Here is a 13154-nt window from a genome sequence, read left to right as displayed (position 1 = left end):
ACTAGATGGAATCCTATGATCTTGCATGCTTTGCAACTTTAAAAAGCAGGGGGCATAAAAACACTGGTCGCATAAAAGAGCAGAAGCAGGGATCTGGGGTTCAAGGTTTAACTGAGGATGAGAACAGGGGGATAAAAGAAATCAGAGGGTTGGAGATGGGTTAATGAAATCAAGAATGTATAAAGCCTTACGGAAACCCACTAGTTCATAAGCTAATTAAAACAGAAAAAAGGGGGATGGGAGGTTTGGGCAGAAGTACCCTGCAAAGATGGACAATAGTGCTCTCAGAAGACATGAGTTAATAAAAATCTAAGGATAGCCCCCTTATGAGTTACTAGTCAGGGAGGCCTTGAGGCATCTAAAACAACTTGTTCCCAACAATGTTCTTTGTTGCACACCATAATAGTAAAACCCTAATTCTCAAGACAGCCCACTCTGGTTTCCATACACTGAGAAACTAATCTCAAACTGACCAGGACACCTTCTCCCCACTAGCTAGGTTTCATAGTATTGGAAAGGCTTGCTACTGCCAGAGAAAGGGCATCCATGGACTTGCTACACTACTAACCTGCCAGGAGCACTGTACTCAATGACATGACAATGGCATTAGGGGGAGAAACAGGATTTCTAGCTGGATTTGAGGTCTGATACACTAAACCTGGTTAAAAGCCCATGAGTGGGGAAAGATCACAGGCCTTGGGTGTGCAAGGTAACTTCCTGACAGTCTTTCAGTAAATAGTTAAGTAGTCAAGCCTCCTAATTAATTAATATTTATGTTTAGACCCATAGATATATGCTGCTTTGAACCTTGGTCAAAGAAACTTCTTACACTGGGCAACTGTTAATGCAGAGAATAAGAGAGTGAATGCTCAGCTGTATGAGTCATCTATACCAACCGCCCCCAACCAAGGCTCAGGAAACATCATGGAAGAAAAGAATGTTAAAACCTGGAAGATGCTAAGTAGAGCTGTGAAATGCTGTCTTTTAGATATGACATGGCTGACACCTCGTAACATCACCTCATAATTTCTGTTTGCTTACACAAGACAGGCACAATGTCAAGTCAGTGGAAACTTGAGTGAGGATAGGGAAGGTCTAAGGCCTCAATCCTTTCAGCAGAGCTATTCAGTTACTGACTGGTGTGAGACTTTTCCTATGGCCAATTAACAGGATGCCCATGCCCCAGAGGGTGGCCTACATCTATTCAAGTATGGTCAGTACTAACTGGATTCAGGGTTATTAATAATAAAGATGACAGTGAAGACGTGAATTTGGGATAGACAGGTTGAAGGGTCCTGGAGTAGGGTGGGAAATTAAAGCGAGGTATGGAAGGGAGGTCAAATCAAAATATGTGGCATATGTGTATGACATTTTCAAAAGTTTTTAAAGTTAAGAGGGATATTCTTAGATGATGTAAACAAAATAGAAGACAAGGGAAGATACTACACTTTACAAAGACTAATATGGAGACTGAGAGGCATAGCAGGGATTTTAGGCAAAGGTTAAAAACAAATCAAAAAACAAAACCAATCTCCTCCACAGCTTAAAGTATGTTTCAGAAAAATCTGCTTTTTAAACTCCCATTTTCAGATCTATGAACTGACACAATACAACCAAAGATTCCCCCTTCAAGTCCCACTATTCTACTGAGAATTATGTTAAGAAAAACATCCCCATATCGTTAATAAAAAGTAATCTGGGTGATGGCAATAAACCATGAAACAGGTCATGTTTCTGAGCATGTCTCTGGGCATACAGTTAGCACTTCAGAAACATGAAGTACAGGCACAGAGCAGATGTAGGGAGAGGACAAGGCTGGGAATGGAGTCGGGAGAGACACACAGCCTGGCATGGAACAGATTCTAGAGCTAGTTCTGACACTGGTAGATGTTCAATAGCATCCTGACTCTGCAATCATCCTCTGACAGGGAAACCCTACTAGAACCTTCTGATAGGAAATGAAAACATCTCTTCACACACATTTTATTAAACAAATAAGGCTGGTAGTAGAACAGTTTTTATTTAATGCATAAACATATAAGTCCCATTATTAGAGAAATTATTCTTATTGGTAAATATGGTCAATGGTCACATCTATGTATTAATTCTTTAAAAATCAGAAGCAGTAATTAGGATAGACTCTATATCCTCTCCACTACATTGTGAAGTGTCTTGTGTAGTCATATTCTATTGTTGGAATGACAGCTTGAACAAATTTCAAAAAAATTAAAAGATACCTGAATGTCTTTGGCTAAGGAAAATAAGATTTGTAAACAGTATTGATCTAAATCCATAATGATTATCAAGTTTATTAATTTATCAGAACCTATGATAAAATCTTATATTGAGTCTATTAAAAGTCACCTAGCCAAGCAAATTTGTATCTGCTTAAGAGAGGTACTCTAAAGATGACTATCTGACATCTAAAGATGCAGCTATCTGCTGCAATATTTGAAATTTCTAAATGAGAAGTTCATATAAGTTGAATTACTACAATATTTATAAGGCAATGTTGTCTTTAATGTGTTCAAATAAGTATAAACCTCATTCATTTACTTTGCCCCTTTACTGCTTACAAATTTTCTAGAATTTATACGAACTTAAAATGAAACAAGTATGCAAACACTGTAGCAAATGAAAAGCAAATCAGATGCAAACACTTCATAAGGGATTCTAAATTCATAAGGGGCATTTAACAACCATAGAATGGATTATATTGTACCATTTTCATTTAATAAAATGGTGAAATTTTCTTTTATTGTACCTAGAAACATTGCAAGCTTACTTAGTTTTCAATAAGAAAATTATTATGAATCACCTATAGCACTCTAAGCTGCTACCTAGCCTTTAGCATAGAGATAAATGTGAAAGATAATGTACACTGATTCCAGAAATAAATCTTATTGGACTGGAAAAAACGTGTTTGTTTCTATTACAAAAAACCCAAAGTGCCTCTGCAGAATATGCGTTATTAGCAACACACAGGTTAGGTTTTCATACATTTAAGGTATGAGTAACCCCTGTCTCTGACTGAATGGTATAAATCACAAAATTCAATACAAACCTATGTCCAACTAATTCAGTTTACTTAGCATGTCATCGCTCACTGCGAGTGCTCTGAAGAACCCCTAATATGGATACACATATCTCTGAGAGCTGTGACAAATTGCTTGGACATTAATACTTATTTGTGCTTCCTGTCCACCCAGAGGTTGAGCAAGAAAGCCAAAAGAAGATACTTTTGCACAGGAGAAAAGCTGCACAGTTGTACTTTACTTCTAATTAACCTGTTTAACTTCAATTATTTGCTTCAGGGAGGGCTAAGTTTGATACAACCTTACCTTTACCTTCACCTGATGGGAACTCATCCTGCTCAACATCACCTCTGTAACAAGGCAGGGTTAACAGGCGCTCATGCACATGCGTGTGCACATATATATGTGCCCACGCACACGCACGCATGCTCACACACTCACACACACACACACACACACACACACACACACGCTGAGTGCGGCATACTTTTCATAATATAACACATCCTAGAGAAACTAGATTTTCACAAGAACTTCCATACATGAGGAGCTAAAATAAACTATAGGTTCTGTTATGAAAGTTACACTAAATCTCCAAAATGGACAAAAAAAATCTATAGGAGCCATTTGCCACCAATCATATATACACATAAGGATACATATGAACACCAAGCTCTCCCCCGCCTTCTGCAACTGTCTCAATAATTTTCTTCATCACTTCAGCATGCCTGAAAGCAAACAACAAATCTTATTAGCATGGGACAATTTGAGCAAAATGAACAAAATTTTAAAAAGTCTACTGTAATTGCTCAAGGTAATTTTAAATATAAAAATTACTGAACTATAAAATGCTGTCAACTGCTGATCTATGAAAACACTTCCGTTGGAAAGGATTTCTGAAAGTTATAGTCACCATAAACTCAATAGCATCAGTTAGCTTTTTGATAATAGAGGCAGAAAACCCCAAGGGAAAATCATGCCAAATAGTAAATGTGAAGCTAGGGCTGCTTGCTCTGGAAACATAAATAGTGTGGGGGGGGGGTGTTATGTAAATATAAAACAGAAAGAAAAAAGCTATGAGACCCCCCCATAATCTTGTCATTTTAAATGTTTGTTATTGCTATAGTGTGTGCATGTGTGTAAGTATGTGGCACCACGTGCATGAATATGGGCATATGCACACCATGAACATGTGAGGTCATAGGATAATTTTCAGGACCTGATTCTCTGCTTCCCTAGTTGGTTCCAGGCTCCCTGAGCAAGAGTTTTTACCAATAAGCCATCGTGCCAGCCCCTTAAAGGTTTAAATATTTATTTAGCTTAGGAAAAAACTATAGTTGAAAGGCTCAATAAAAGCTAAGAATCAGAGCCAACTCTGTATTAATGAGTATTATTTATCTGATTCTATTTAAAAAAAAAACAACAACTTAGGATTTACATGAAGACATACTATCTCAAGATTCTGTCCTATGCACAGACATATACATAATTCAAGTGTCTTCTATGCTGCAGATAGAGTGTATCAACTAAAGGGAAAAAAAATCAATATATAAAACAAACAGCTCTTCATACACTCCCTAATTTATACAATGCTATTTCAGTTCTTATCAACAATCCTTTACACAGAGGAAGATCCTCAGAAAACTAGCACAGCCCAAAGCAGTCCTAAAAATGTCCCCATTTCTTGTATATGGCCTCAGATTTTATATCTTATCTCATTCTACTTTATATAATAATCATTTGTTTTATTAAAATATTTAATGTAATTATCAGGTACTTATCTCTTCTTCTCAATAGAGTAAACTTATGCCACAGACAAACATTCCAGTCGATTAGAGCCTATTAAAATTTCAAACTCATAGAACAGATTGATGCCATCAAGGTTTCAGCTTTGATCCACACTGTGCAGCCCAAGATGGGCTAGAATTTGCAATCCTCCTGCCTCAGCCTCCCAAGTAAGGGTGTTGGGATTATTAGTGTAACTCACCATGCCTACCTAAACAATTTTTTTTGAAAAGAAAATACCTAATTAAAATAAAATTAAAAAAAAGAAAAATTATCATAGAATTTTCAATATATTATCAGCATTCTCAGTATATCCAGAATATTACTTGTTATAAATTACTAATCCAAAGAAGCAAGCATGATGCTTTTCTGTAAGGAACATCCGAGACAAATCATGCATCTTGGTTCAGCTTGACTTTTTGTGGACTCATGAAAACACATTGAAAAAGAGAGAATGCCAAAGCTCAGAATTCAGTTGCCTTGGGAAGGCTAAAGACTTCCTAAAGGAAGAGTTTATTTATACTCCACATTCATGTAAAGAGGCACTCGCAATACTGTGCACCAGGTCTAAAAGATGAGTGCTATGAGTTTACAACAAGCTGCCTAAGCTACTGATCAAATGAGATTGATCAACAAATCTAATCTATAGCTAAACAAAGAAAACCAAAACAAAATTCTTAGTACTACATTAAAAATAAATAGGTAGCCGGACAGTGGTGGCACACGCCTTTAATTCCAGCACTTGGGAGGAAGAGGCAGGCAGATTTCTGAGTTCAAGGCCAGCCTGGTCTACAGAGTGAGTTCCAGGACAGCCAGGGCTACACAGAGAAACCCTGTCTCTAAATAAATAAATAAATAAATAAATAAAATTTAAAAATAGGTAATATTTATCCTTCTTTCTCTTGGATATTTAATTAAGCAAAAGAAGAACATTTCTAAAGATGAAAGAGAATTTTGCTTATAAAGTAAATTTTCTTTTACTGATGTTTACACATCTTCACACGGACAACACAGACACTCTCTTTCCCCACACACATATACACCCAGACCTGCATGGGTGAACTGAACACATAGGAGGTGGTGGGAGATGAGGATGGTTTTCAATGGTCACTGTTTTCTTCACATGATCTTGACTGATGTCTTCATACATGTGCTCAACTGTTAAAGGCTGCCGTTGCTGAAAGCATAAAAGGCGCTGTGAATCCACTATTGAAGCTTGTAGCCTACCCCTATTTATAAAGATTAATTCTTTAATATCACTTGGAATTTACAATTCCAGATTATTCAGAATGGCTAGATTGTTTGAGAAAGGATCCTGAACACTCGGGCTCTATAACAGGAGCCATGAAAAGATGCCACAAGTAAGTTTATAGATGCCAAACATTTTCAAATTTTAAGAATTTATCCCTTAAGCCCATTTTATTTTTTGCTTCCTTTTAACAAGTCATAAAATGGCAAGTTAAATGAGTTGATCTAACTTCAATTATTCTGCAATCCAATATTAGCAGAATAAAACTTGGTAAGGGAAATACTATATGACATAATCTGTTTGTAAATGTTTACATACTCCACAGATGGATTCTGACAAAATATAAGGAGCTATTCAGAGCTCAACTTCTTGAATTTTGAAGCAATAAGCTTAGAGGAAAAGACTCAGGAGTCAGTATACAACATATTATTTGTATTTAATCCTTAGCAATGTCACACTGAATAGTTTATTCTAAATGAAAATCAAGTTCAATAATAATAGAACTGCAAAAAATGACTTCAAAAATTTAAAAGACCGTATATAGTCATTGATCAAATAAAGAAATTGAATTAAATCCACCAGTTTAGCGTCTTCACTTTCTATTTCTTTCTACTGTACCTCATCATAGCCAAACAACCATAGCCGTGGTGTCTGGTAATATTTGTCGTAAGTGATGTACAGGTCGTAAGTTCTCGTTTGTAAAATAGCATCTTCACCTCCAGCGTCAGCCTTAGCTTTGCAGGCTTCCACTATTTTCCTTGTGTCTAGGGTAGCCTGTCACACAGCAATGACAAAAACTTAGAGTCAGTAAAAATGATTCTGTAAGACTATTGCCATTATTGAAAACACTAACACCCAAGTTCACTCATAACAACTACCTTAAAAATACATCAAATTTACAAACCTCATCTGTTTCCAACAATCCACTCTCTTCATATTCTTACATAAAAAAGAAAAAGAAAAAAGTTAACTGAGTTATAATGTATCAAGACTTTAATCTTTTTAGTTTGATATATTATCAGCAAGTAGCATGATCTTTTTTCTTCTTGAAATTTAATAAACAGCTTTGTTCTCACCATAGAACTTACAACCCCGGTATAAGATTTTCTATTCTGACCACATCATGGGCTTTTACCTTCTCACATAAATACTTCCCAGACTCTCTCAGACATACCCAAGTGGCATCAAGTGCCCTTCGAGGCCATTATTAAGTAAAATAAAATAAGTCTTACTTGAACACAAGCACTGCGATGCCTGATAATGGCCATGATATCACTGAGATGCTTACAATGGAAGCCACAGAGCATGCAGCACAGATATACTGGACAAAGGGATGATTTAAGTATCATGGATGAAAGGCATTGCTCAGCATAAGATGTCATCATTTTACTTAGAAAACCTGCAATTCAAAACTTAAACTATCATATTTCTGGAATTAATTTCATATTTAATACTTTCAAGACAGCTGATGGCAGGTTCTGAGACCCCTGAAGTCGTGTTACAAGGTAACACCACAGCTGACCACCAACACTGCGTTCTTTAAAGTTAAAAGTGGTTTCGGTTTCACTATGCCCAAGTCATATATGACTAGTTTCCACCTTTGTGAACTCAGAGGCCACTAATAAACCAACATAACTTATTCCTGCACACTTTCTTTCCTTGCCTTTCACATTATATTTTATTGCCATTCTCCTAACTTTCCTGACGCTGCTTCTTCAGTATTTTCTACTCTGCTTCTTTTATTGCATCTACTTAAAAAAAACAAACAAGCAAACAAACAAAAAAAACCCCAAAACCCAGCATTTTACTAAACAATGCTTTAGTAACAGAAGTAGGAAAGATTTCAAGCCTGGGACATTGTCTTTTCAAACACATTGCCATTAAAGATAAACTCATCACATCCAATGTCTGGGTTTTTTTGTTGTTGTTGTTGTTGTTGTTGTTTTTTTTTCGAGATAGGGTTTCTCTGTATAGCCCTGGCTGTTCTGGAACTCACTCTGTAGACCAGGCTGGCCTTGTACTCAGAAATCATCATTAGGGTTAGGGTGTGTAACATGGACACAAACTTTATTTTGCAACAACACTGCATGACTAAGGGGAATTACAAATCATTTATCTAAAACTGACCTGACTCCTTTCAAGGTAATTACTCTCAGTTAATAGCATTTCTCCAGACATTCAGGTCACATTTGACTACCCTGCCTTTCACATTTCACATCTAATCCAGCATCAAATTGCTTTCACCCTACCCTCAAAATATTTTCATTATTCTGTTTCTCACTGCTACCAATATTATTACCCTAGCCCAAGCTACTATTATTTTGCATTTTTATTTTATTTAGTATATGTTATAAAAAGTTTCCTATTTTCTTTTTCCTCTCACTATACTTCTATTCTTGGTTGTTAACTTGGTTAAATATGGAATTAACTAAAAATGAAATGGCTAGACACACCTAGTATACTCCAACATAAACAGCTTGTTTACTCCCTTCATTGCAGATATATTCTCAAAGTATATTCCTTGACTAACTTAGCAAAATATGGAAATGGTACTCCCTAAGATAACTTATTCTCTTACTTCATCTTTCTCTTTTAACACTGAAAATAATTCAACACAATATATGGTCAGAGGTTTTTTCCTATTATTTGACAGGGAAGACCCACTTCTAATACAGATCTCTGAGGTGAGAAGATGCACCTTTAATCTGGGTCATACCTCTGCTAGCAGCCTATATAAAGGACAGGGAAGAAGGACACTCCTTTTTGTTTGCTTACTCTCACCCTTATTTGCAAGCCCATTTCGTCACTGGCATTAGAGACTACTCCCAAGATTCTGGTATACACTGAAGATTAGCAGAGACATGTGTCCTCATGGACTGAACAACTACTGGATTCTTGGACCTTCTGTTCATAGACAGCCATTGTTGTATTAGGTGAACCACCCTGTAAGTTATTCTAATAAATGCCCTTTATATTATAGATCGATAGATAGATAGTCAGACAGACATACATACTCATTCTATATGTTCTGTTACTCTATAGAATTTTGACTAACACAACCACAAATTTACAGTCACAGCGATTCTGTTCAAATGTTAACTCATTTTACTTAAAAAACTGCTTCAGTGACTTCTCTCTAGTTAGGACACTACACCATTTGGCTCCCAGTTACTTGTCTGATTCCACTATCTTCTTCTTATTCTCTAGCTATAGAATACTTTATATAAGTCATACATGTTCCCTTCTCAAGACCTTTGTAGTATACTCCAACATAAACAGCTTGTTTACTCCCTTCATTGCAGATATATTCTCAAAGTATATTCCTTGACTAACTTAGCAAAATATGGAAATGGTACTCCCTAAGATAACTTATTCTCTTACTTCATCTTTCTCTTTTAACACTGAAAATAATTCAACACAATATATTTTATCTATTTTCTAAATTTTTTATCTAGTTAAATCAAGAATTCCAAAAGATCATTTAGGGCTGTTTCTCCAGCCCTAAATGGTATCTCAACATACATTTACTTAAAAAAAAAATCTGAGGGATGGAGGCCAGCAATGATGTAGTAGTATTTAATGCTATGCAAAAGAATAAAAGGCCCAACGGAAGGACATAAACATTAAGAAAGAAAAATCAGTCACAAAAATAAAGGGAGAAAAAACCAAGAGGATGTATTAACACAATCAAACAATAAAGCCACTAAATCCAGTAGGATTGCTGTATTATATAACAAGGAGGTTATCACATGATGACAGCAATTCCTTCATCTATCTTTAACTAACTGAGATTTAACTTCTATTAAAGATTAATTAAACAGAGGTAGCTCAGTGGTTAAGAGCACTAGCTGCTCTCGTAGAGAACTAGGGCCTAGTTTCCTACATCTACATGGTGGCTCACAATTATTGGTAATTCTAGGATCCAACACCCTTTTCTAATCCCCTTCATGAATATGATGCACATTCATACATGCAAGCAAAACACTCATACACACCAAATAAATGTAAAACGATAAAATAGGAATTTTGAATAGCCATGTGCTTAGAAAAATTTCTAGTACTCCACTATGCTTTGAATCTGCACCATCCTCCAGTAGAGGTTCCTGTTCTGAGTCTTTCCCTTCTGACAGCACTGTTTTAGGAGGCTGTGAAGCCTTGAGGGGGTAGGGACTGACTTGTGGAACAAGTCAGAGGCGTGGGTTTCTGAAGGCTATAGCTTAGCCCTTGGTTTTAACTCCTCTGTTTCCTAGGCTGCTACTGTGTAAACAGCCATTTTGCTACATGTTCCTCGAATCAACAGGGTAACTCCACCACTACTGATGAACCGAAAGCTCTTAAACTGAACCAAAATAGATCTACATTTCCTTGCTTCTGTCATATATCATGGTGATGTAAAAGTAGCTAATACACTATTCTGTTAGAATGATTGATTTTGATCTTTTGTAATAATGTTTCATTAATATACCACCCTGCTCTTTCAAATTCGTGGCCTTTTTTCTCATTAACTGTTGTTATATGCAGCAACAAGTATAGTATCAGAATATAAACTACTTATGTGTGTATAATGTTACTTATAAAGTATATTTGCAAGACTATTTGGTATTAGATAACCAGTTGGTGTGCTCTTCCCTGGGGAATGACTATTTCTTCCATTCTCAGCATCCTTAGCTGCCTGTAGTTCTTGTGTAGAGTTGAGGACTCGTGGGCTTTCCCTCCACCCACTCAGCATGTCTACTGTTGTTATCCCCGCTCAGCTCACATTTGGGCAGTCATGCCGGTGAGACTTTAATGGACATAGCTCCTGACACTACTTGAAGACACAATCTCATAGCAACCCCCCTAGTCCTTTGGCTCTTACAATCTTCCATCTCTTCTATGGTGATGACTTCTGAGGATTAGTTGTGGGAATGTTTGGTTGATGGTTCTTATCTGGGAACCAAGATTATTTCAAAATCTAAAGGAACAAAAGAGGATTCTGCACAGCTCCAAAGTCCACATTAAACAGACAGTAAGTCTCTCTGCCCATGCATGACACACACCTGTAGTTCCAGCACTCAAAAAGGCTGAGGCAATAGGATCATGAATCTTATTAGGCCAAACTGAATTACATAAGATCCTGCTTAAAAACAAAACAAAACAACGAAAAAGCTATCTTTCCATGTTTAAAAGCACAGGACTGACTGCAGTCCTAACGGAGGTGAGAGAATTTTGAGCCAAGACAATATAACAAGACAATGTCCAGTTGCATCCTTTGGGATTTATCACTAATCGTCCTAGTAGAAATAATTCTGTCAAAATCGTGTTCTAATTAAAATAAAAGAACGTAAAACCAAAATAAGTTTGTTTTTTTTTTGGGGGGGGGGGGGTTCGAGACAGGGTTTCTCTGTGTAGCCCTGGCTGTCCTGGAACTCACTCTGTAGACCAGGCTGGCCTTGAACTCAGAAATCCGCCTGCCTCTGCCTCCCAAGTGCTGGGATTAAAGGCGTGTGCCGCCACTGCCTGGCCCAAAGTAAGTTTTATCCTGACCTGATAAAATATAAAATAAACTAAATATTCACAAGGCTCTTAAATGTTAAGCAAACAGAAAAGAATTCTTAGTCCACATGATGTATAAATATTCAAGAATCAACAGTCTAATGGAACTAAAGCAATCTAAACTAGCAATACCTTCCATGTCTGCAGCTTCCCCTTCATCTTCCTCGTCTTCTTCATCACACAGTGCTGAGCAATCTTGGAGTTTTATACTGTCCTTTGAAATTAATTACACTTAAGTTATGCAAGTGTACACTCATTAATTCAACATGAAGCATACTTAACATGAGATTTTTATCAGCAGTATTTATTTCCTTCAAAAACATTATTAGACAGCCCGTCACATACATGGTTCTATTCTTGGTGTTGGTGATACAGAGGGAAGAAAACAGAAGAAATCTCCTTCCTCTGACTGCCTGTGCTTCCTCTGTGAATAGTTTTACGACCATGTACCATTTAGTAATGAGGACACATTGTGAGAAATCACTGTTAGGTGATTTCACCAAGAGAAGACCACAGAGTGTAGCTAAGGTAGCCTTGACATAACCAGAAGATGCCATCTTACAGAAACTCCAGCATTAGGTGGCCATCCTCATAAATATTCATACTGAGCACTGAGCACAATGGTAACTGACCACAGTAAAAAAAAAAATCAGTATCATCTAATCAGGTAGTTTATGTTCCCTAGAAATTCACACACCAATGACAATGACTAACCCATAAATAATTCACTGGAAGTACCATGCTAGATGCTGTGATTGAGAAGTATCAGAGGGTACATATCATTATTATTACCCTAAAATGACCATTTTAAAAGTCATTTCCAACCAAAGCCTCACTGCAACAGTACATACTTGTAAAAAAAACCATTTATTTGGTGTGTGTACACATGTATGGAGTTCAGAGGAAATTTTTAGAAGCTGGTTCTCTCTTCCCATCAATATGAATTATAGGGATTGAATTCAGCTCATCAGACCTGGCAGTCAGCACCTTCACTCACTGAGTCATCTCACAAGTGCCAAAAAGTACTTTTACTGCTAACTACCAATAATGCATTGGTATTAAAAAGCTAGTTCAAAGTTATGTTAACCTGCCTATTTACAACGTAAAGAAAAACTACATATTTATAAGTCAAACACATTGTAATTTGAAATGAAGTGTGAAGCTTTATTATATGCTAACTTACTGAGAATATCCTAGCTGGATAAATCTAAGTTATAAGAGCTTACAATTACATTTTCATTCACCTTATTAATAGTATTATATAAGAAAGAATAATGCCAGTGAGAGCCTACTTAGGGCTTATTTACAACTAGAAACAAATGAAATATATCTCTATTACACTTAAAATGTAAACCAAAGAAGATTGTCAGTACTTGGATAATTATTTAATGAACTTTCCAATGTCAGATGTCATTGACACAACAGGGTAGAAATGAACAACACTTGAGTTCAGATGGAGAATATTGTAAAGACTAAATTACAAAAAAAAGAAAGTTCTATTTATAATAAATTACAGAAGGCATATACCTAGCTAAAAAATATAGTTCACC

The 13154-nt window shown here is 36.4% G+C and overlaps 1 protein-coding gene across 1 annotated transcript in view; it reads right to left on the bottom strand.

The window, feature by feature from the left end:
* Positions 1-1962: 1962 nt before the first annotated feature.
* Atg3 (autophagy related 3) overlaps positions 1963-13154 on the bottom strand; it is a 29218-nt gene continuing 18026 nt past the window's right edge. The window contains exons 7-12 of the mRNA XM_021184720.2: positions 11737-11818; positions 6974-7008; positions 6688-6843; positions 5870-5997; positions 3695-3763; positions 1963-2237 (exon numbers count right to left, since the gene is read on the bottom strand). Coding sequence (XP_021040379.1) covers positions 2156-2237; positions 3695-3763; positions 5870-5997; positions 6688-6843; positions 6974-7008; positions 11737-11818 — 552 coding nt within the window. The 3' untranslated portion in view covers positions 1963-2155. The remainder of the gene's footprint in view (positions 2238-3694; positions 3764-5869; positions 5998-6687; positions 6844-6973; positions 7009-11736; positions 11819-13154) is intronic.

This window comes from Mus caroli, unplaced genomic scaffold, assembly GCF_978045245.1.
Source record: "Mus caroli unplaced genomic scaffold, Mus_caroli_1 scaffold_17, whole genome shotgun sequence".
Classification (NCBI taxonomy): Eukaryota; Metazoa; Chordata; class Mammalia; order Rodentia; family Muridae; genus Mus; species Mus caroli.
Note: the sequence above shows the minus strand (reverse complement) of the source record. Positions and strands in the feature narration are given on the sequence as shown.